This window comes from Gymnodraco acuticeps, unplaced genomic scaffold (assembly GCF_902827175.1).
Source record: "Gymnodraco acuticeps unplaced genomic scaffold, fGymAcu1.1, whole genome shotgun sequence".
Taxonomy (NCBI): domain Eukaryota; kingdom Metazoa; phylum Chordata; class Actinopteri; order Perciformes; family Bathydraconidae; genus Gymnodraco; species Gymnodraco acuticeps.
Genome location: NW_022990003.1, coordinates 495,515 through 520,886, shown reverse-complemented (window position 1 = coordinate 520,886; position 25,372 = coordinate 495,515). Strand labels below are relative to the sequence as shown.

The window sequence follows — 25,372 nt, the reverse complement described above, 5'->3', positions numbered from 1 at the left end:
GGAGCTACACGGGCGGAGCCTCAAGCTAATAGACGCGACTCCGCCCACACAAGTCAACCTCGCAACCATATCTAACGCACCTGTATTACCGTAGTTTGGCACGAGCATTTTACGCACGGTGCTAAGACCAAATCCGCGCTCGCGCACGAAATCCATTTACACTCCGGTAGTAGAGAGGGCCCTGATCGAGTCGCTTTGCTCCGTCAATCAAACAATCCTCCCGTTTTAAAGGCCCCGGACAAACGTTAACACCGCGCAGAGCAGCAGCAGAGCCTCGGTGAAGCACAGTGACAGAGCCGGATAGGTTTGGAGAGGAAGAATGGCGGATTCAGGCAGCACCGTAGCGGCCCCAGCGGCCGCAGGCTCCAACAGCGCTGTCGGGGCGGCTGGCTCGGTGGCGCAGGACGGAGGAGCGGCTCCAGTTGTGGGAATCAAGGCCCCGTCCGAGTCCGTGAAGGGCCAGCTATTCGATGTGGGCCCCCGCTACACGAACCTGTCTTACATCGGGGAGGGGGCTTACGGGATGGTCTGGTGAGTTGTCTTTTCCGTTGGGCCACCGTACAGTCTTAATAAAAAAGTGCTAGCTAACCTAAGCTGTTTGTTAGCACATACTGTTAGCCAGATAACCCCAGCGTCTACATTCAACAAGCGGCACCCAGTCACTGTGCAGCGTCGATGTTTGTGTGCGAAGCTGCTGCCCGACATTCAGACTTGTTGAATCTGATGTTGTGGTTAGCAGGTTAGCTGACTAGCTACAGGCGTGGCTATGAGCTTTACAGGAAACAAGATTGGGAGTGATTGCGCAGGACGTAGTTTGGTTTGCGCTGAGAAATGTTCTGCAGACTGCATTTGCCCGCACGTTTGACATAGTTATCGCTATTGTCATCTCATCCATCCAGCACAGCCACATTAATCTGAAACCTGAAGCTTGCAGTAAATCTGCTGCAGAGGATGCGAGTAGGATTTGTCAATTGTAGCGAGGCCTCGTGTTTATCGTTGTATGTGATCTACAGCCTTGTGTGGACATGTTAAGCAACCCTTGTTGCACTTGACATCGGTGCCAAATCACCGCAGTCGAGGCTGATCTGTGAACAGGATCAGATGTGACAGCAATGCGTGTCAGTGGAGAGAGGATGGTCGAGTGAGAGCCAGGCCAACAACACACCCCGCGTAGATCACTGTCATTTTCACCAGTGTTATTTTCTTACCGTCATCCTGGGCATGTGGTTCCACTGATGCAGTATTTGTAAACATTGTCATCATCACCCACTAGTTGGTACAGTGAACAAAAACTACTATAGCTTATCATAAACATGTACATATATTTGGTTACACATGTGATCTAACCATGTGTATATAAATTCCCTCTTGATTTTTATAACATTATTTTAGCCTTTAGTAGTGTGTGTGAACTTGCTCAGTTTATGCAGTGAAAAGACACTTTAACCAATAGAGAAGATGTGATGTAACTGTTGTTCCTGTTGAGGCTGAGTGTTTAAAACCTAGCTTGGAGGTTTTTTTCCCCCACAAAGTGAATTCAAGAGTCCCAGAAATGCATCACTCACAGCTGTTCTCAGCCTCCATCTACTCTACACCTACACCACACTGCACCTACACTCAGAAATACACCTACAGCACTTCATTTCACATCAAAAAGACGTGTCATCTTGGCAATGGAGACCGTCTGCAACGCCCTTTTGGAGCTCGGCATTAGCCCAGTTTCTGATAACGTCATTGTGGAGTGTACAGTGTGTAACATGAGACTTGTTGTGTGCCTCTTTCCACATCCACCCTATCCAGCTCTGCTATGGACAGCGTGACAAGCTCGCGCGTAGCCATCAAGAAAATCAGCCCGTTTGAGCACCAGACGTACTGCCAGCGCACACTGAGGGAAATCAAGATCCTGCTGCGTTTCCACCATGAGAATATCATCGGCATCAACGACATTCTCAGGGCACGGGTACTCGACAACATGAGGGATGTGTATCCTTTCATGCTTTCCAGGAAAAAGGCTCTGCTCATGCATTTGTCACTTATTGTCCAAGCTTAAATCAAATCAAACTTCTATATAGGGTTGAACTAGTTTAAAATAAATAAATAAAATGGTGTTCCATCATTAGCCTTTGACAGTTGACACAAGGGGTCCCTCAATTAAGTGAAAATAACATTGAGTATTGTGGCATCGTGAAATAGCGTGGGATCATGGGAGTTGTCTCCTTCACCACTGTTGCAGCCGGCTTTTCCAGGTTAGGATTATTAGTGTTTTTTTTTACCGAGAACTGAATGATCTATATTGGTTTCCTCCTCTCCAAAACAAACCATTTTTACAATTGTGAATTGTTTTCTCGGTGAACACAGGAACAAGCTCGTTCTCTGATTACTTAAGATCCACAAATCAATGACTTAAATGCTTCATCTTTTGTAGTTATATAGTTTAGAAGTATATCAAAATTTGACAAAAAGTCAATGTCAAACGACAAGGCTGACGCATGCTTAAAGGGTCGTAAAATTGTTGGCAATATTTTTGATAATGTAAATATACCCAACTCAACCAATTTGTATTATCAGTTTTAGTCCTTCATGCAGAAGTGTACTATAACTTTTTATTAAATGTAATATCTAGTCATGATGCATTCAAGAACCTGTAAAACGAGAGTGTACAGTGACCATTTGAAGAGTAATTATATTGCAACAGTTTTGCTTTGTATATTTTAAGTGGGCAGGAGAATTAGAAACAAAATGTGCCTGCTCCATTGCCAAACAAAAAGTGATTTATCTGATTGCCATTGCTCCAGTTTAGGGTAGAGCTCCAAAATAGAAGTTTAGTGGAACCTTTAACTGGAGAAAGACCAAACTGGCTGGACAAGCTACATTTTTCAATATAAAATGATAATACAATTGTTTAAAGGGAATTGGTGTTAGTGATAATAATATTTAAATTGCAGTGCGTACAATGAGAATTGTTGGAGCCACAGTTGATGCAACATGTTCTACGGTTAAAAATATAAAAAGGCTACTTACTGATGTCTGTTTTCTTAGGATTTGGCCATAAACCAAGGAATGGTTATATTTGGATTGATAGTGATGCCAGAGTAAATATCTGGATAAGAAAATAAATAAATTGCACCACAAAAATTGCCCTATTAGGCCAACCCTGACTACATGTAAGATATATGTCTAGAAAACATTACATAAGCTGAAAGTCCAACCTACTGTTTGTTTTAACAGGGAAACATAAGTATGTGTCAGCAAATCTTGGTTTGATTTTATACATGTTGCTAAATAATTAAGGGCCCTTAAATCCCTCTCAGAGCAGTCTTTATGTCTCTCGCGGTGTCCTTTAACTCTGTGGGTTGTTGATGTGCTCCTTGACGGCGCCTCCCAGCTACATCGTTCAGACTCTGATGGAGACGGACCTGTACAAGCTGCTGAAGACTCAGAGGCTGAGCAACGACCACGTCTGCTATTTCCTCTACCAGATCCTGCGAGGCCTCAAGTACATCCACTCTGCCAACGTGCTGCACCGTGACCTCAAGCCCTCCAACCTGCTCATCAACACCACCTGCGACCTCAAGGTACGCATACGCACACATGTCTTTTTTGTTTTGTTTATGTACACAAGTGATAAAACTCAAAGCTAAGAGATAAGAACTTCCTCCAATGGCCTCTTCAGAATGACTATAAAAGAGTTCCCATGTGATAAACACACAACCAAAGACTGAGAAATTGCACTCATGGATTGTTTGAATAAGTTTTTATTGTTGCATTTGATCATAACTCCAGTTAACAAAATGTTTAAATCAACTAGCATTATTTCAGTAGAACCGTAGTCCTCATATGGTGCAGCCCTACACATTATATGTATTTAAGTGGAAATTCTCCATTTGCATGTTGTATATTTAGTATAGGTGTTAAAAATCCCTCTTCTAAAGTTAGCATGTGGTAACTGCTACATTATACTTCATATTCTGAGACAAAAGCTCTAAAGAGGATATTTTCACACTCTCAGACGGTGCATTTGTCTTGTTTTCAGTCGGCTGAAATGATTTACACAAGCTTCATTGTGTTTATGTAAACATTAGTACCAGTCGCAAGTTGCAGGGCTCAACAAGATTGAAAGGGAATCTCAGGAATGTTGGATGTGGGTGCTGGATTGACCCGAGCCCTTCCTTGCTTGCCATGGCCCTTCACCTACTAAATATTAAATGACTGCACTTGGATTGCAACGCTGTAAAAATATTCCCCTGAGGGCACACAGTATGCTCTTCTGATTCCCCTTTGAGCTTAAGTGTTTGTGTTTCTTATTTTTGCAGTTAAGTAGCCACATGTAAAATACTTCTGACGGGTATTAATGAGTATCTAAAACAATCTAAATTCATGCCATTTATGCCAGATTTCATTTAACTTAATACAGCTGCAGCCTGTTTAATGAGTAGGACACATGGCGCTGGCAACCTGCTATTGCACAACTTCAAAGTACACTAAAGTGCATTCTGGGAAATTAAGTAAAATGCTAATCAAAATGTATCGTACATACAAGTTACTAAAAGCCCTAAGCACTGATAACATCCTGCAAAAACGTCATATTAAGTGTTTCCTAATGTTGTTTCTGCAGTGGTTGTGTTTTTGAAGCCTAAAACAAGATGCTATCAGCACACTGATATGTCAGGCCGTTGTATAGCTTCAGGGTACGCGTGTAACTATCGGCAACTAACCACAAATCCCTGGATCAGTTGATCATGTAAACGAAGTGCAGAATAGACGCAGCACATGCATACAGTCCTCTCCCAAAAAAACCTAATAAAAAATATATACTTTTTTATTAATACAGCTATAGAAAGGTAAATATATAGGAGAATTACAAAATGTATATTACTCCACTGTGCATTGTGTACAGCATTTCTGTACTGTTATGGTGCCTGCCCTCACATTTCCTGCAATTTTATTTGGGGACAATTTATTAGAAATAAAAACATGTACAGCCTTTTTCATGTTTCTGCTAGTCTTGAATGTTGGTCACATCTTGGATACATGAAGTTGTTGACCTCTGACCCTTCTTGATATCCTCAGATCTGTGACTTTGGCCTGGCGAGGATAGCCGACCCGGAGCACGACCACACGGGTTTCCTGACCGAGTACGTGGCCACGCGTTGGTACAGGGCTCCAGAAATCATGCTCAATTCAAAGGTAGGTTTGTGTGAGAGTTACTGAATCTGTGTTGGACTGGGTTGCTCGTTTGGTGAGTTGTTCTCACCGTTTGTGTGTTTGTGTCTCAGGGCTACTCCAAGTCCATTGACATCTGGTCAGTGGGCTGCATCCTGGCTGAGATGTTGTCCAACAGGCCCATCTTCCCCGGGAAACACTACCTGGACCAGCTCAACCATATACTGGGTGAGTGTGTGTCATTGCTACTAAAGACTGGCTGTACCAAATAGTTTCAGGCTTCTATCATAATGTTGACATCGAAATCCTAAAACGACGCAAGTATTTATTCTGTTTTAAGCCAGTATTTTTGCAAAGTTGCAAATAAAGATCTAATATTATTGGTATTATACTTTGTATTCCTCGTACTAATTAACTAATAACATTATATTATTTGTAGAATTATATTTAGTTATGTCTGCGTGTTTGTTTCCGACTCGTATGATCCAAACATTGCCATAAAATCACTTAAAAAATTGAAATGTTTTTCATCTAACTAAATATTTTTGAATATGTGTTGGGGTTCAGCCTTCGGAAACCAACATTTTCGCTGTGTTCAAACAATGGCTTGCTATCTTGCTTTCCAGATATGCACTGACGAGTTATATTCATACAAATAAATAAAAATAAAAAACTAATTTGTTCAGATTAATCCCTTCATTTAAATTGAGGATTTTGTTTAAGGAATATAAAATAAAGCTGGTGATGATGTAATAAAACATAGATTCAAAGCTTCATTCAGAAATCCCAGTAGAAGCTTCAAGTGTAAGAACATAAATGGGGTTGTGTTGCCATATTCAAATACGTCTCCCCCCACCCCCCACTCTGCAGGCGTCCTTGGATCCCCCACTCAAGATGATCTGAACTGCATCATCAACATGAAGGCCAGGAACTACCTGCAGTCCCTGCCTCCAAAACCCAGAATCCCCTGGGAGACTCTCTACAAGGCCGACTCCAAAGGTAACGCACCACCATTTGTTAACCCAGAATGTAGGGCAAGAAAAAAAGACTCATTTAATCAAATGAAATAAAACCCTAGAGATTAACTGTTTGGAGGGATCAGTGGGGCAAATAGACTTGTTCTATTAGTGGGCATTCAATAGGCTTTCTGTACAAGGTGTTTTTGTCTCCTTTATGTGGCACAAAAGAAAAGTCCCATTCTACATCCCATATATAATAATATATATAACAGGCTTTTAATGTGAGTGGTGTCTGTTATTTGATCTATTACATGCCTCTTCATGTGATTGTAAAATGTACACCTTCCAAGAAAAGGATGAGGAAAGGGGTAATTTATATTAGGGCTGCTCAATTCATCGCATTTTAATCGCAATTACGATTTTGTCTTGCAACGATTACGAAAACAACGTAATCGAAATAAAACGATTATTATTATTTTTTTATTGGTTTTTCAGTTGAATTATACTTAAAGTTCAGGGTAATCAACTGTTAAAAACATACTGTTGACCCAAATAATTGAGATTATGATTTTTGCCATAATCGAGCAGCCCTAAAATGTACACCTTCCAAGAAAAGGATGAGGTAAGGGGTAATTTATATATACTGCAGCGCGAAATCCTTCTAACATTATTATATATTAAAGTTAATACAACCTATTATGGGTATTTGCCTCTGTGAGACAGCACACCTACTTAACTTCTATATTCAAATGTGTATTTTCTATGAAATATCCAGCTTTACAGTGAATGAAAAATAAGTAAATCATTAAGAAAATATTTGTAATGGTTTTTTTCTCTTTCATAGCTTTAAGATGTTTAAGTGTCAGTCCAGAAACGAAATGAATAGCACTGTAGGAAAATAAAGAAACCTCATTTACTAACTGAAGCTCTTGATGAATGTTAACGCAGCTCTGGACCTGCTGGGCCGCATGCTGACCTTTAACCCCGTGAAGCGCATCAGCGTGGAGGAGGCTCTGGCTCATCCCTACTTGGAGCAGTACTACGACCCCACAGATGAGGTACGCAGCAGAATCACTTGACACACCATGCCGGTAGAATCTGAAAGGACAAGGCCTTTTATTCGATCAATAGAGAAACTGTCTACAGAGAAAGGAGGTTTTGCACAGATCTTGGAGGCAGACGGGCTCATTCATTCAAACCCGTTAGTCATTGTTTTCGACAATCAGCCAAGATTTGTTTTGTGAGCCTTTTTGTGCTTTGTGCTGGGAAGCCTCTTAGCGGTGTTGGGAATGCAATTAGTATCAAGTTCGCTCCATGGTTCAGCCGCAGAGAGGTTAAAGAATGTAATCGCATCCGTCAGCACGGCCGGTTCCTAGAACCCTACTGTAGAAATCAGATCTTCACTGGTTTTTTCAGCTTGGCTGCTTTTCAGTGACAGCTTCCATTGAATTGGTCTTACTAAAGTGTTTAATGTTTTTATTTTACTCCACAGTGTGGGCTACCCAAAGCCTCTCTACTTTCCCCACTTGCAGCCTTAGTCATAAAGCTTGACTTCACTTTTAGGAGTTGCTCTGATGTCCTTAGCAGACAGAATGTGTAGATAAAAGTGGCCATAAAACGATATATTAATTTACACAAAATAGAGCAATAAACCTGGAAAATAGCAGCTTTTAGCCACAAAGAGCAAACATGAGAAAATGGTCCAGTATGGTGGAATAAAGTAAAAATAAATGTTGACGCTAGGACTCTGAATTGAATGCCTGATATAATAAAATGCATGATTTTATGCAGATATGACGGTGGAATAAAAAAATAAAAGGTTTAAATAGAAACATTTTAGACATTTCTGAAAGTCTGTATTTCTCTATACTGTTTTTATTTTTGTAGGAACTGAAGTTAAACCTCAAAGAGAAAAAAAATCACACCCTTTCCAAAATCAATGCTGTATAAACACAGCCAAGATGGTTGAAGATTTTAAATAGAAATGGTTCTTTGTAAGGCTCAAACAGTGTCGGCATGTTGCTCAATTCCTAAATTGACCCAACAAGACTTTATTTTGAACTCTTGATTGTGAAGAAATGGCTCTCCCTCTTGAGGTAAGGTTTTAACTGTGTGTGTGTGTGTGTGTGTGTGTGTGTGTGTGTGTGTGTGTGTGTGTGTGTGTGTGTGTGTGTGTGTGTGTGTGTGTGTGTGTGTGTGTGTGTGTGTGTGTGTGTGTGTGTGTGTGTGTGTGTGTGTGTGTGTGTGTGTGTGTGTGTGTGTGTGTGTGTGTGTGTGTGTGTGTGTGTGTGTGTGTGTGTGTGTGTGTGTGTGTGTGTGTGTGTGTGTGTGTGTGTGTGTGTGTGTGTGTGTGTGTGTGTGTGTGTGTGTGTGTGTGTGTGTGTGTGTGTGTGTGTGTGTGTGTGTGTGTGTGTGTGTGTGTGTGTGTGTGTGTGTAGCCGGTGGCGGAGGAGCCCTTCACCTTCTCCATGGAGCTGGATGATCTGCCCAAGGAGAAGCTGAAGGAACTGATCTACGAGGAAACCGCTCAATTCCAGGCAACCTACCAGGGAACATGAGACACATGGGTACGTGAAAACGCCCGCTGACCTCACAGCAACACAACTTTCTGCAATAGGTCGCAAAGTGAAAACTTTTATTGGAATATCCAGAGGCTAAATGATGTCCGTTTGGCCATTTTCTTGATTTTCCATGTCTGATTCCGTTTTCTTTAAAGCTGTGACAAAACTTTATTGTGATTTGGGACCACTAGGTGTCAGTGGAGCGAATGCCATTCATCAATTCCTTCACACACCCAAACCTCCACTGTTCTCAACATGTCTCTCACAGAGTTCCCGTTAGAATATTTTTTTGCCGGTCAACATGTCCGTTAAAGTTTAAATCTTCCGGACGAAATTAGAAAAGTGCCGGTCAAAGGTATTCTTTGTTATTTATTGAGCTTTAAAACTAATTGATATGATTCGATATTAAACAAACTAATTATAGTAGATGAACTACATTATTCAAAAGTGTACAGTAATTTACAATAACACAGGAATAGTAAAGGGAGCGCTCTCCCCCTCTCCTGACAGCCCGTCAGTATAATGCAGCTCGCAGATCAGTAATGAGTGACCCGACAGTAAAACCAAACATATCTATAACTAGTTTAGGTAGTTTGAGAGGTCATTAAAATAGCTACGTGTGATATTCTAACCTGAAGTGTGTATTTTGTCCGCTCACCGCTGCAGGTGATCATGCAGAGCTGCGTGTCGACTCGTCAGCAGCAGCTGATCTCTCTCTCCCGTCAGATTAGACTTTACTCGCCTTTATGTCCATATCGATCAGATCTAGCTAGTTCTAGCTAATGATAGGACTACCTGCTTATTAAAAGACACCTAAACAATAAGTGTCGCTATGCAACTGGGTGAGGCCACAAAGTATAGCGCAGCATTATGCATTTGTTTACATGCCCACCGGAACCCCGAGGCATTACCAACAGATCAACGCACAATCAACCCATCCAGGACATCTCTTTCTCCACATTACGTGTTAGACATTAGAATTGACTTTTCTTGTCTGTCACATAAGTGGCGCAACTGATGCGGTATTTTTCTAAGGGGAAATTATTTTGACCGGAGAGATTTAGATTTGCCGGTCTTCAGCATATTTTACCGGTCATAGTCCGGTAATTACCGGCTAACGGGAACTCTGGTCTCTGTTATTTTAACTTAAATGTATGTAAGGAAGTGTAATTTGATTTGATTAAAGCTACAGACAGAGAATCAGCACTTTTGAAACACAGCCAAACACTTCAGAGACATGTTTTGTGTATATCTTAGCCCTATAGTATACTGTTGAACAAGAGTATAATAGAGGACCTTTAAAGCAAAGGTGAATTTAGGACACTAACTAGCCCTCATGACACTTGGACACAAACACATTTGTCTGTAGATTTCTGCAGGTTTAGAAACGGTGATCGGGCCTAAGTGCACTTCTTTCTATCTCTTTTCCGTAGCCCTAAAGAGTGACAAAGCCACGCAGAGGCTTGGAACAAGAAGACTCCAAACGACATGCTAAAACAAAAAGAAAAAATGCATCTTCAAGAAACCAACAAAAAAAAAAGAGAAAACGAGAAATGAACATTTAACTGCTTATCTTTCCATTTCTACTGCAAGAGAGCTAAGTTTAACTTTTGATTTCTGTGGTTGGGGGTGGTAGGGTCTGTGTACTCATACTGTTTCAGTTTTGTCCATGTTGGACTCTTCCTCCTCTCACCTCACATTTATTTTCCCGTTAAACGTCCCTCCTCATCCCCTCCCATCATCAGTAACCCCCCCCCCCTCTCTCTCTTGCTCCCTGATGCTGATCTGTCGCTCCCTCATATAAACTACTGTATTAACCGACTCCATAACTCTCTTGTCTTGCTCCATGTAAATTACAAGCTGGAAAAAATCGAGGGCTAAAGGAACGGGGATGCTAATCGGGTGTTTGTGTATATATACAAAAATATAAAAAGCTTATTTTCTTTTCTTTTTTTAAGTGTGCTTGTGGCAGTTTTTGTGTGTACATCGTTGTTTTTGAGTGTTTTCGGATCAGTCGTATCTGTATGTTTTGGGGTTTATATTTGCAAGTCTTTTTTTTCTTTAACACTTGATTTTTGAGACAAACATTCAATGTTATTTCTGGCATGTTGACAGGTTTATATAGATTTATTTGTCGTCGCTTTTCTTTTCTTAAAAAAAAAACAACAACTGTATGATGTTCATATGAATGCATGCATTCCTTAAATCAACCAAAGTGGCAGAGATATGCAGGAAACTTGGCCGGGGAGCAACTAAGGGTTACCCATCGTAGTTTTGAATCAACACATTTTCTGACATATTACTCGACTCTCCATTCAGGAGACGCCACATGATTGGAACAAATAGAAATCAAACAGTATAAAGTATAATCGCTTATTCATTCAGATAACAGTAGTACCTACGCCCCATTTTCCAGAAAGTCATGGTACTCTTACCAAACCCTTTTGTTCCCCTAATGATCATGAACTACCTGACTTAAGTGACTGTAAGTTTTATAGTGGAAGACGTTCCTTCCAAAATGGCAGAAATACTGCCAGAACACTGATGTCAGACACTGTTATAGTACATTTTCCCTTCATTAAATACAATAACCATCAAATATCTGATCAGTATTACATATTGCTATTCATTTTAGTTAAAAATGAATAGCAAATGAATGGTTAACTACTTATTATAACATCAGTGAAGCCGTCTGATCTCCTGTACAGTACTCTGGAAAATGGGGCCTGGTTGACAGACATCAGCCTTTCCATCCCACTGTGCTGTATGGAGTCCGTCCCGTCACAGTCTAACTGACAGCGAAGGCCCGAGTATAAACAAACCCATGTAAACGGTCGAGAGAAGTGCACTTTCCAACAAGCATTTTCAGATTATGGCTCATTGATGTGAGTTGAATGTAAATGGCCTGAGTTTCTGGAGTCTGTCGCTGCAGTTAGTGCTCATCGGATGAGAACTTTTACAAGAACGAGACTCCTAAAAAAAACTGTACATGTTGCTGACAAATGCCGCGTTGAAGCCATTAAGGATGTATGGTAAAGATTCCCATGTTTCCCACGGTTCCAATGCGACCTGACATCACTAACAATAATCAAACCCAGGATTGTCAGAGCGTCTACAGCCATCATCCCTTCGTGGTTGTACGGTATAAAAAACCCTCTCTGCCCATTTTGTTTTACGCTCGCTCCCCTTTTCGCGTGTGTGTTTTCCTGCTTCCTGTTCTTCTTCAATGTGGGTGATTTAACGCTGCGTTGTTTCTCAGATGGCTTCTTTGCTTGTGTATTCTGTCTGTGTTTATGGTTCCTGTCAGCGGCTGCTCCCTCCTCTCTTTGTTCTGGATGTGACTGTACATAATGGCTGCTTGGTGGAGCCGTCACCAGCTCGGTCTGCACTAATTTTCTGCCTGTTGCACTGGGACCAGTAGAGAAGCCCCCTCCCCCCCTCCTTTCCTCCCCTAAAAAAAATGGACCAACACATGCACTGGATCCTCTTTTATTCTTTCTTTCTCGGGGCAGGTCTGTGATGCTCGCCGGCCTCGCTCTTTGCAGCTAAAATCATTGATTTTTCCTTCTTGGGCTGTTTTTTTCTCAGAAGCCATAGCCAGCACTTTGGGATCGGTGTGAGGCTTCCGGGTGCATGTGGTGATTTGTATCCTTTTTTTTCTGTTCAACCTTCTGACTCGCCACGCTTTACTCAAAGGGCTGCCTCCCCTCCTCCCTTGTCTGTCTGCTTCTCCACAGTGGCACTTGGTGGTTTATCACTGACTTTGCTGCCACCAAGTCATCGCCCCTGGATCATGCAGGAAACTCGCATAACTCAATCAGCACGCCTGCACTTTGTCTTTCCAGCCACGCTCGCTTTGTCCTCTCCGGATGTTTTTTGTCTCCTTGTTCAGCTTTAAGTTTCACCTGCTGTGTGTGCGTGTGTGTTTGTGTGTGTTAAAGCTCATGGAACGTCTGCAGTAATTTATGTCTGTGTACAGGTGTTTGTGTATCTGCTCATGAGTAACATAAAGCCAAGACTCTTTCTATCCTGTGTGTGTGTTTTGGAGCCTCTCCATGCAGTTGCCTGCGCTTTTTACATCTGAGATTTGCTATGCTTGTCATATGTATATTTGGTCACCAGTCAACCAGGCCCTGCTTTGCTTCTTTTTTCTTTTCTTTTTTTAATCTCCAACTGACCTGCCACCAGACCAAACATCTCACTGGGTAACCATGGGAAGGAAAACAAAGAGGATCACGTTTTTCCAATCCTCCGGACACACACTCACACACACTTCCTCTCTCTTTCTGAGGAGTGCATCTGTGTGTTTGTGAAAAGTTGCACTTAAACGCACCATATACATTCACGCAGCATCGGCGAGTCTGAAGGCCTGTCCGTCACGAGGCCTGTTTCCAGATATTGTTGTTTTTAAATGGCTGTTCTTATTATTGCTATTGTTATATTGGTGAGTTGTTGTATTTTCTTTCTTTTATTTTTATACATAAAAGGGAGTTAAAGTTGTTTTTGTTTTTTTAATAATTAGAATGTTTTTCTTTGTATTTTCTTTTTCTTTAATTCTCTTATGGGCGTGATTATTATTGGCAGTGTTTTCAATCTTTCTGAAACCTTTGTTTTCTTTGATTTCCCCTCCAAGATCTTATAAGGAATTATTTTAAAAGAAGATATACGTAGATTGTCGAAGAGATATGAGTTATCGAGGGTTATAGTCTGTATATTCTATGGGTATTATGAATTAAAGTTAAACGATTAACAAAAACTGAATTATATACATATAATTAAATAAAATGTCCTGATACTGTTACGACTGTTTGAATTCTTTTCTTTTTCTTGTCCTGTGGTCTCTTATTATTTTACCTTAATTTAACTCCAGGGGTCGCTTTGACTATAGCTAGATCTAATCGTCAGACACTCATATATATATATAGGTGCGAAAAGCCTCTACGATGTCATCAAAAGGACCACGTAATGTGTCAAATAACACAATTCTGCAGCAAATAGAAACAACAAGTAGGGAAGCACAACAACAACAACAAATATATATTCCATAGCTTTGACCTAACTGACATCACTAATGATAAAGAGGGCCTATTATAAAAAAAGAATCAACTGTTAGACATTTTACATGTACAAAACATCAGCAAACACGGTCAAAACAGAGAAAACATCCAGTAAAATAAGATGTCAGCTGAAGGCACACATCTAGCTTCTTAATGTGGCAGGACTCACATTAACTCATCAGTTTAGCTTGGCTTTGTAAATGAAAAACACTGGACGATGTTCCTCCACTCTGCACCTGTGCCACAGCTTGTTGCTGTGGAAACGCTTTCCAGGAGGTGTCACCGATTGTTTCCACGGAAACACTGTTCAGTAAGTGTCGCTCATTGTTACCATGGAAAACGGGCTCTCACGACGAGACTCTCTTCCTTTATCTAAAGGAGGAATTGCCTAACAACACCACTGATCTGTATCTAATATCGGTGTGAAACCAGCTCTCAGAAGCCAAGAAGAAGCCTGAGAATTGTGAGATTGAACATAACTGTGTGTCATCCATCAACTTGATTTTCCAGCTGTGTGGCTCAAACAGCTGCCTCCATAACATGTCTGAGCACGGCCTCCCCTCAGACCCTGATGTTACAGGGACGTATGCAAATGTGAAGTGGATAGTAACAAAGTACATTTACTCCCTTATGGACACATAGGTACTTGTGCTTCAATTGAGTATTCTCTGTTTATGCTATACTTTATACTTTTACTCTACTACACCAATATTGTGCTTTTTACTCCACTGCAATTATTGGACAGCTTGAGTTACTTTTTAGATTTAGATTATTATCTAATACAAAGTATGAATTCCTTATCAAATAAACGTTGACATATATTTATAGGCTAAAAATAAATCCAGTAGCATTATGTAAAGCAATTTTAAAGCAGCTCTATTCATCGGAAATTAGCTATTACACATAAATACTATTACACTTGGTACTTAAAGTGATGCCGATATTAAGGTTTTGAATGCAGGACATTTGCTTGTAACCGAGTATGTTTAAAGTTACGCAATGCTACGTTATCTTATGTAACAAACCTACTTCCACCACTGCGTGAAACCTGAACTGTTAAAATGACCAGGATTTTGACGTGTGTCCAAAGTGAGAAACTTCTGGGAGGTCCTATTGCTTTGTCGTGAATAGATTTAACTTTTCTGGTGAAATCCAGGCTTGTTGTAACATTTCAGAGCGGACTCACCTTTGTTTGTCACATTCCTACTTCTCTGTTGAACCTGAACAATGCATCACTTCTCTCCGCTGACTTTGTGCTGTAGTGTGCGCGTGTGACTCTGCACAGTTATTGTTTTCATATTTCTGGCTTGTGGGTCAGAGGTGTGTTGACATAATGTATCTTTGTACACCACATCCCCTTTGTCAAACAAGTACAAACCTACTGCACCCCCACTGATGTCCTTTGTGTTTGCCTAATATCAGCTGCAAAGTACACCGTGCGTACTTTCGCAGTTAATTACTTACATATAGACTATGGTTTTTTTTGTATTGTGCTGAACCATCATAAAACTGAACTTCGGGAAAAAACATTTAGTTATTATGTTCCATTTATCTGTCAAGGCGTACTGCTTCCTCACTTAAATCAAGGCTGAAGTGTTTCCCGGTTGCCGCTTTCTTTTATGAAATTGAATTCTTATTCATATCAGACACGGCACTGTAACTTTATTTTGTTTCCTTTCTTATCCTATTTTAGCTTGTCTTAACTTATGTTCTCTTGGTTATTGAATGACTGCTTTAATGGCATTTAATAATATGCTTCTTTTGCACTGTGTCTTAATGCTTTGGATGTTTTTGTAAAGCTCTCAAAATTAACCAGTTTATGAAAAAATGTATTTCCCATAATGCCTCAACTGTAATCTGGATTGCACAACAGATAACAACCACTGCTTGTTTATCCTAAAATGTTGCTTTGGGGTCATAATCACAGTACTTGCTATTAAAGAAAATGATTGGCAAAGGTGCCCAGGTGTGAAACACACAAAGCCAACACTAACCCGGGAACAAAAGCAGTTTACAGAGAGGAATGGTAGAGCCACAGGCAGGGGAGAGGCCAGAGGCAGATAGTCGAGAGGTGAGCTCTGGGTGAGGAGCTGGTGTTTTATTAACAGACTTTTACTGCTTTGAAGTTTGAGTCAGTGAGAAAAAGCCTTCCTTCTTCTTACCGGTCTGTCCAGTTGCTCTGTTATCTCAGAGAGCAGGTTGTTCAGTCAAGCTTTTGGATCTTATCACAAAGAGGGATTGTTGTACATACTCTTTTTCTGAAGGACACACTTGGATCAGTGTCTTTGCTGTCCAGCGGTTACATTGTGCAGGACTCGATCAGGACCTCGCTGGACGTATTTGCAGGAGAAGGATGAGCAATTTTCTGTATTTCCTCCTCCCAGCTCTGGGTGGATACACTCTCACCTCGGTGTTCCTGCTGAAGAACCCCCAGATTCTCCACAAGAAGAAACGCACACCTTTTTACTGCAGACACATCTCACACAGAGGAGGTAAGAGGGTCACTGTCGCTCAGGTGCAGTCCTTACAAAGTGACAAGAAAATAGAGGGTTGTTTGCTCTTATAAGCACTTTTGTTTCCCCATGTAAAGGCTTGTTTTATTCACTTGATTCACACACTGCATGTTAAATAATCTACACAAAAGCTCTGCCTCCAAAGGGTTTAGAATCTAATTGTCATTGTTGATAATATTGTCATTAGCCTGCAGCACAAAAGCTCAAATGAAGATGTAATACACAGTTATTAATGGCTTATGTATATAATGTATACATTACATTATATACATAAGCCATTAATAACTGGCTGCTAAATTCTAAGAACTGTTACAGGATTTGTATTTTGGAAAGTATTTTTTCTTTTACTTTTCTTTTTTCTATTATATAATAACTTAGTACTTTTTTCTTAACATAGGTAACATTAAGCTGTCTGTGGCTCTTTCCTGCTGTAACGATGCAAATTTCCCCTCTGTGGGACTAAAAGGGATTCTGATTCTGATTAATAAAGTGAGCAAACACAACACTCTGATTGCAAATTGACAAAAATCGGGGTTAGTTAATTTGCTAAATGTTTCTATGGCTTAAACAAATAATGATATCACTTTCATTTTAAGCACCTGAATACTCGCAGTATGTTGTCAGATCAGAGCTTTTACTATTCATTCATTCTGCCACACAGAAGACACAGTGATGCAATGTTCTTAGAACGTTTGTCCAAATGTGCTTTTTTCTGTACCTTTACTGATTGCCATCATCAACCCTCACCTCTCTGTGTGTCTCCAGGATGTGGAGAGAGGATAGAGAGCACGATGGGGGCGTTCACACAGTGAGTACCAAACTCTAGAGGAGATTTTGCTCCAGGAAAATCTACTTTTTAGAGAACCTGTGACCAACTGAGCGTCATCCTATTTACTCTGACTCCATCTTTTCTTTCTAACAGAAACGGAGGGTTTACCCAGCTTCATAACATGTCTTAGAACAGAGGCTTTGTAAGTCTCCCTAGGGGGGCTCTAAACTATTTGAGGGGAGGCTCAGGGAAATAAAAAAAGTTATTACATTGTTTTTCAAAAATATCAAATAAATGGCCGCTGGATATCTCAGTGGTAACAGGCAGCTCATATGCAGAGTCCAAAAACTAAAAAACTTGCTTAAATGTGTGTGTTTTGATTATAAAGAGAAAAAAACAGTTTAAAAATTCAGTTTTAAAGAAATGCTAGGGAATATTACTGTATTTCCTGTAGTCAAAAACATATCAATGTCTCCAGACAGAACTTTTTGTTTGTATTTGGTGAAGTCTGAAGTTATGTCCAAAATAATGGTGATATATTTTTAAATGAACATACATTTACTGCTAAAGATATCAAATATGCTTTATTTCAGGGCTGTATGCCTTATGTAAGAATAGTAAATATGTAACACAGTGTACAATCCTGTCTTCGCTGTATTAATCGTCTTACATCCTTTCAATTAGACATATTATTTCCTGCAGTATTTTAGGAGAAAGGTGCGCGTCTCCTCAGGTAACAGGATTGTAAAAAGTGATTGTGCAGGTAATTATGACCTTGTGTTTGCAGTGCGGCGGAGCAGGGCACACAGATGTTTGAGATGGACTGTCACTTGACACGTGACGGACATGTGGTGGTGTCACATGATGAGAACCTGCTGAGGCAGACCGGCCAGGACGTCACCGTCTCCTCACTCAGTCTACAGGTGAGAGGACAGAGGTCACAAGGTCAGGTTCAGAGAGAAGCTCAGGCCTGTTTGACCGAGTTTGTTGGGATTATGCTTGTAGTCGACCATGTTGGTGCCGGAGGGGTTACATTGGTAGTTGTTTAATGAATGAAAAACTTGGGTCACAGGTTTATCAACAATGAAATATAAATATATACAAGACATAAAACACATTTTTATTTAAAAAACAACAATAAAAATAATGCAAGCTGAGGTGTTTCATAGTCAAGTTTCAACTATTTTAAATAACTATAGGCCAATCTCTAAATTGTCAGTTCTGGCGAAGGTGCTCGAACGCTTAGTGAGTGAACAGGTAAAGGAGTTTTTATGTAAAAATGATATCCTGTCTAAACATCAGTCAGGCTTCAGAAAGCAACATAGCACCATCACTGCGACAATGAAAGTGGTGAATGACATTACGAGTATTTTAGATAATAAGCAGAGTTGTGCAGCTCTATTTATTGACCTTTCCAAAGCGTTTGACACCGTCGATCATCGCATCTTAAAGCAGAGGCTACTCAGTATTGGCATATCCAGCCATGCAGTGGGGTGGTTTGTGAACTACCTCTCTGAAAGGTCCCAATGTGTTCATTTTGATGGGCTGTCTTCTGAGTGGTTAAACATTGCTAATGGTGTTCCTCAAGGTTCTGTTTTAGGTCCACTTTTATTCTCCATATATATCAACAGTTTAGGTGAAAATGTGAATGAAGCTACTTTACATGTTTATGCGGATGATACCGTGATGTACTGTACAGGTCCCTCCATTAAGGAGGCTGGTGTTAAATTACAGGCTGTTTTTAACATTATTCAGACTCAGCTTGCTGAGCTTAAGCTTCTTTTAAATGTTGATAAAACCAAGGTAATGCTCTTTTCTAAAGCTAAAAAGACACCAGAGCCTGTTTTGGATATTGTTACTATGCAAGGAATAAAACTTGAAGTGGTTACCTGTTATAAATACCTTGGTATCTGGCTTGATGATTGTCTTACTTTTAAACTTCATGTCAATAACCTGCTTAAAAAGCTGAGGGTTAGACTAGGTTTCTTTTTCAGAAATAAGTCCTGTTTCTCTTTTGAAGCCAGGAAAAGGCTAGTCACTGTGACCTTTTTACCTGTGCTGGACTATGGTGATTTGTTGTATATGAATGCACCTGCCTATTGCCTGAACAAGTTAGATGCCGCCTATCACAGCGCCCTGAGATTTGTCACAAATCGTAAAGCACTTACTCATCACTGTACCCTGTATGCCAAGGCAGGTCTGCCATCACTTACTGTAAAGAGGCTCAGTCATTGGTACACGTTTATTTATAAAGCTTTGTTGGGTAAACTCCCGTATTATATCTGCTCTCTGATAACACAGAGAGTTGCAAGCAGCTATTGTCTGAGATCGCATGATGTAGTATTGTTAGATGTGCCAAGAGCAAGGACTGTCTTAGGTAAGACAGCTTTTATGTGCGCAGCTCCACTTGCTTGGAACAGTCTTCAGCAAGAATTTAAACTGAGCAATCTCATTCCTCTGCATGTTTTTAAAGCTAGGCTAAATGAAATGCTTGTTGATACTATGGGCACTTGTAAATGTCTATAACTATGTAAATGTATCCTGTAAATATAATGTATAATGTCCTTTATTGTTTTATGTTTCATGTGGAACCTATATGCTGCAGGTCTCCCTTGAAAAAGAGATCTATGATCTCAATGGGACCAATCTCGTTAAATAAAGGTTTGAAATGAAATGAAATGAATAGTCGTATGGCCTGTGGGATGAGACTGTCCCTGAGTCTGGTGGTTTTAGTCCTGATGCTGCGGTACCGCCTGCCAGAAGGCAGCAGACTGTGGCTGGGGTGATGGGGGTCTTTTGTAATCCTGAGGGCTTTCTCCCTGAGCCGCTGGGAGTAAAGATCCTCCATGGCAGCTCCGTCCTGGTGACGAATCATAATCTGAAACAAATACATGTACAAATCAACACAAATATTACTCAATGGTTCAAGTTAGTTAAAATAGCTGCATGAAAAAGCAATTACTCAAGGCTTAAACTAAGAGTAAATGTTCACTTAAGTATTGGACTCCCTTCGAAGTTAATGTTTGACTTTTATCCATTACACATAGAATATCCAAAAAAAATTAATTCCATCTTCAACTCATAATAACAATGATATAACTTTTTTAAGTCCATTCATATGCTTTTTAACTCTTATAGGATTTGCCTCTGTATAAAGAAAGACTGGAGGTGACATTTTATGCAGGTGAGTTCCTCCTCACATTCTCCTACTCTCTAACTAAAAGTTATTCAATCAACTAGGTGTGTGTGTGTGTGTTTCTATGTTGTAATCTTAGTTTCCATCGCTCTGCTTCAGGTCGCTACAGTAGTGGTGCAGACAGGAAGTTCTCTCTGCTGGAGGATGTGTTCAGGAAGTTCCCCAAGATGCCTGTCAGCATTGAGATCAAAGAGAACAACAAACAGCTGATGGAAAAGGTAGCAAAGATAAAAACAAAACAGTTTCAAAACTTCCCCAATGACATAAAAGAACAAAAATAAAATAAAAACGGTGTTGATGCATTTATAATGCTCAGCAACTATACAGTCAAATGTCCAAATTAACTCATTGCATGCATTTTATAGAGGTCCTATTATGCTTTGTGGATGTTTGCCTTTCCTGTAGTGTGTTATATTGGTTTAGTGCATGTCAATGGTCTGCAAAGGCTTAAATCGCAAAGTTCCCTCCAGAGGGAGTTTCTCTCTCATACACTCTCCCCCTGCCTGAAACGCCGCCATTGGACTCCTTTGTGTACATGTGTTGACATCACTAAGTAACACTCACGCTTCTATTGGCTAGCGCTTCAACACTAGCCAATGTACGTGATAGGCTAAGGGGCAGGACCTCTCTAAGCAGTTGACCAATCACAACAGAGCCGGCCAGCTAACCAATCAGAGCAGACTGGGCTCTGGTTTCAGACAGAGGGTGAAAAGAGGTGCTGCAGCACAGGCAGTATGAGAAAAATAAAGAGCTTTTTGAACATTAAAGCATGTAAACATGTCACAGTAGAGACACTACAACTAATATAAACTTGTTAATTAGCATGATGGGCCCCCTTTAAGACTCCAACATGTAAATAATCTTTTTTGAAGTGATGACATCCTGCCTTTGAGTATTTGTATACATTAACGACTGATATACACCTCATTATTTCTCCACCACCATCACATTTAACCTGTGACCTTCTGCTGTCTTTTCAGGTGTCAGAGTTGGTTCAACGCTACAACAGGGAGGAGCTCACACTCTGGGCCTCTGTGAACTCCACGGTTATGGAGGAGTGCCGCAAAACGGTACGTTTACCACCTGGGAGCGACAAAGTGACCTGTGCAGCATTTTACACAGAATTCACAGCCAACATCTCCTTTTTGCCTCTTAAAATACTATGATTGCCTGAAATAAAGAGGTGAAATTGAACTGTAATCTGTCTCTTTTCTATCTTCTCAGAACGACTCCATGCCGTACAGCTTCAGTATGAACCGAGGTGTGCTAATGCTCCTGCTTTTCTACAGCGGCCTGCTGCCCTTTGTGCCTCTGGGAGAGAGTTTACTGCAGTTCTACCTGCCACGCATCATCAACAGGTGTGGCTGCGTGTTGAGTATGTGTGCGTGTTCATGCATGCAAGGGCGTGGGCGCCATTTCAACACTGGGAGGGGCACACGTTTATTGAGGGGTCCTTCCAAAGGAAAATTCGGCAACAAAAACCTAATTTCCTGAAATTGTCCGCACTCATTTATGGGGGACATTTCTGGAAAGGAAAACACATATTTCAGAGAAATATTAAAACACAAATGGAGTTCAATACAATAAGACATTTTGTTTTGTTTTTCAAATATGTATTCTCCTTTAGATCAACTTTTTAATTGATATGTTCAAGGTTCTTTATTGTCAAACTAACATAGCTACAGAGTAATTATGTTGTTGAAAATCTTAGGTCACAGGCTTCTCCAACAATGCAACACAATAATACAGATAAGCAGACAATATTAAAACAATATTAAAATATACTATATTAAAAGTAATACAAAAAGAAAAATTGTTTTTTAAAAAGTGAGAAAAGAAAAAAGGTGGAATAGTGCAATACGAGTCTATATACAAGTTATTGGAATGATATATTAGATAATAGATAAATAATTACTAAGTAGCAGATGAATGTCATGAAATTGTTTCAGCAGTTCAGTTGTCTTGTTATCTCTGCTGTATACACTTGTGCTGTAGGCTTTTCCTTTCTTCTTTTGTGTATTTTGCTTAGGGAATTTACATTACAATTGTGGCCCTTATTCATATCAATGATAAGTCATTCATAGTAATGAATTACTAACAGTACAGACATGTTGACTGTTTCTGTCTCTGGGTGCTGAAGGACGTTCATTCCTGAGAAGCCCATGCTGAGGAACACGCTGGTCGTCTCTTTGTTAGAAAAGTGAGTGAAGTTACACTGCAGCCTTCCTTATGACTGACTTTGTTTTGCTGCAATCTGAAATGGTCATGAAAGAGAGAAACGTAAGCAATACTGAGAACATGAAATCCACTGAATGCATGGGTTAATGCTTTTATGCAAGGCTAAAAGACAAGACTGAAATAATTGATTTTTGTTCAATGCTTTTTATGTCTGACGTAATTTGTATTTATGTTGTCGTTCCAGAGTAACAATGAGGAAGAGTCTTTTCAAACACCTCGCAGCCCGTGGAATTCAGGTATCAAACGGCATAATACATACCTAAAAGTTGTTGAAGTGCATCACAGGAATGCACAAGAACCTTTGAAAATGTAAAAGTTGAGATATGAATAGGAAACACAATTAGTATAAGAGTAATTACAATTTGACTTGTGCACAGTTTTTAATCAAGTGTTGGCTCATCAAGACACTACTTGTGAAAACCTCCACTGGGTAATTTTAAAACTAAATGTAGCTTTCTTAATCTTACAGACAAAGATTTAATTGTGGATGTATCAGTTGAAGTAAAACAAAACAAAATCCTAATTCCTGGATACAAAAACAAGAAAAAAGGGCAGATTCAGTTTAATTTTGACTGCTTGCGACTGCCTCATCATATTTAATACTTCATTATTGAATTAATTATTAGTGGTTTAATGCTCATTACACTTCCGTTCTTCAGCTTACAAACAGTAACGCTCACGGTGTGTTCGGATGCATCGCCTCTGTCCTGAGTTAACACTTGAATAGTTTGAGCATGACGTTGTTTGTCATTGCCTTGTCAGCTGCTGAGGGCCTCAATGCCTTTGAACCATAGACTGTATATATAAAGCTTTGAACGCTTGTGAGTAATTCTAAGTAAGTGACTAAGAAAAGCTCATCTCCTCACACTGCACATCAAAACAGAGGGATGAGTTCAGAGCTCCTCTCTCCAGGAAAATAATAAATATATATTAGAAATAAGAAGTAAAGAGACATTATTTTACCAATGCATTTCCCTCCCCAATAAAAGTATCTATGCTGATATTAAATATTTTAAATTGTATTTTTTAAAGGGGGCCTATTATGCTTTTTGGATTTTTACTTTCCTGTAGTGTATTAGGTTTTTGTGCATGTCTGCAAATGCTAAAATCACAACATACAGAATATTCATAACACTGAGGAATATGAGTTATTAGTCTACACTTCAGTCTGAACAAGTAGTCCTTTATGCTCTGAAGCTTTGTTTTTGCTGTCAAATCTGAGACAATTGCCACCCTCCAAATATATGACATGTGTTTGTGCTTTATTGATCACGCGCAGTAGCTAGCTTAAAACTGCAGAAAGGATGTCAGAAATAGAACGCTGTGTTGTTGACATTGGCTCTATTCCCTGAATGTTTGCGAAGTTGACCAACCCATTTTAACTTTGTTTTTCAAGCTGCTTGTTCTCCTGGACTCCAGACAGATCACTAAGGTTGCCTATCTGTGATTGCAGGTGCATTTGTTTGTGTGCAATGAAGATGAAGACATGAAGGCAGCGTTTGACGTCGGGGCCACCGGGGTGATGAGTGACTACCCGGCTCTTCTTTCTAGCTACCTCTCCAGAAACAGAATGGAGGATTGACCCCAAACACACCACCACATAACAACAATGAATAACCACGACAATGGCAGTTTCCTTATAAATGAGGATTATGTAAATAAATGACACTGTGAAAAGGAAGTAAAGAAGAAGTGTGAGACGTTTTTCTTGTTAAGTGAGGAGATTAGTCGTGAAGTTGTGTAAATGATTAAACACGGGGAACAAAACAGGGATTCGATTCTTTTATCTCTCGATCACTGTGTTGACAGAATTACGTCCAGCCTGTCAGACAGCCCAGAGTTGAAAGAAACAGTCAGGACATTTTCCTTCTCAGCAACAAATATAACAGGGATAGAGTATTTTTATTTCTTGTAAAAGTGAACCGGGCCTGCAGAAAGTAAATGACATAAATAAAAGAAAGAACACAAACTGGAAAAAATGTATAATAATAATAATCATCATCCTCATCATCACAATAAGGGGAACTTGTAATCTAATGGACACCATTTCCTTTAGCTGGTCCATTTAAGGTCACTCTGATGCAGTTTCTCACACTGGGCTGCCTCCAGACCCTCTGGGAGGAAGTATGTATTGGAGTTTGTTTGCTAAGAAATACTGGAGGAGGGGTGGGTTTATCCTTGTTGATGCCATGTTTATTATATAATTTTCAACAAGTTTTCATACACGGAAGAACATTGCAACTTAGTCCCACTATAAACTCATCTAACAAAAAGCACAGAAGAACTAAAAACATGAAGGTTATAATAAGGATTATAATAATTTAGATAACATTACATAATGGAGAAAGGCAGCATATAACACAAGATTTGTAATTTATTACACAACAGTTTCATCTGAATGGACTATCGAAAGTTGGGTCTTGGGTTTAAAATAAGTGAGATTTTGGTGGCGTTCATGTTTACAATAGTCTTATTTTGTTTCAGCTGTCTGTTTGTGCAACAGTGTTTTAAGATGTTGCAGGTCGCAGCTTGACCTCCCAGTCCTGGACTGTGTCTCCTTCCCTGACATTATTTAATTTGTTTGAGTAAAAGTTATGCGTTTGTATTCTTTGTCTGTGCTGTTACAATCAAAATTACACAAAGGGTTGAAAATTAAAGCAAAATAAAGGTAACATTTTTGATACAGCACTATATTTGCGTACAGTGTTTTTAATGTTGTATTTACGCTCTGTTGTGCATCTGTGTTAAATACAGTCACTTTTACAGGCACATATAAACAGAGGGTTTTATGTGCAGTTAGCTTCACCTGTGTCCTTGTTTTCCCAGGCTACGGTCAAAGTCCGGCCACACCACTGTGATCACAATCAACCAGGCTGTTGGTGAAACAAAGGCTGTATTTTTCTGACCTGCTTGGCT

The 25,372-nt window shown here is 39.9% G+C and overlaps 2 protein-coding genes across 2 annotated transcripts; both read left to right on the top strand.

Moving 5' to 3' along the window:
- The first annotated feature begins 20 nt into the window (after positions 1–20).
- Positions 21–13,484, top strand: mapk3 (mitogen-activated protein kinase 3). The gene is made up of 9 exons (XM_034212903.1): positions 21–531; positions 1,801–1,983; positions 3,386–3,575; positions 5,071–5,187; positions 5,277–5,391; positions 6,034–6,162; positions 7,071–7,180; positions 8,561–8,689; positions 10,117–13,484. Exons 1-8 carry the CDS (start codon positions 320–322, stop codon positions 8,678–8,680), a joined length of 1,176 nt encoding a protein of 391 aa, XP_034068794.1. The 5' UTR covers positions 21–319; the 3' UTR covers positions 8,681–8,689; positions 10,117–13,484.
- Positions 13,485–15,929: 2,445 nt separating this feature from the next.
- On the top strand, positions 15,930–24,223 carry gdpd3a (glycerophosphodiester phosphodiesterase domain containing 3a). The gene is made up of 10 exons (XM_034212954.1): positions 15,930–16,232; positions 17,019–17,061; positions 17,810–17,945; positions 20,161–20,206; positions 20,318–20,436; positions 21,199–21,288; positions 21,443–21,576; positions 22,359–22,418; positions 22,641–22,692; positions 23,910–24,223. The coding sequence occupies exons 1-10, from the start codon at positions 16,094–16,096 to the stop codon at positions 24,036–24,038; spliced, it is 948 nt and encodes a 315-aa protein (XP_034068845.1). The 5' UTR covers positions 15,930–16,093; the 3' UTR covers positions 24,039–24,223.
- Positions 24,224–25,372: the final 1,149 nt, after the last annotated feature.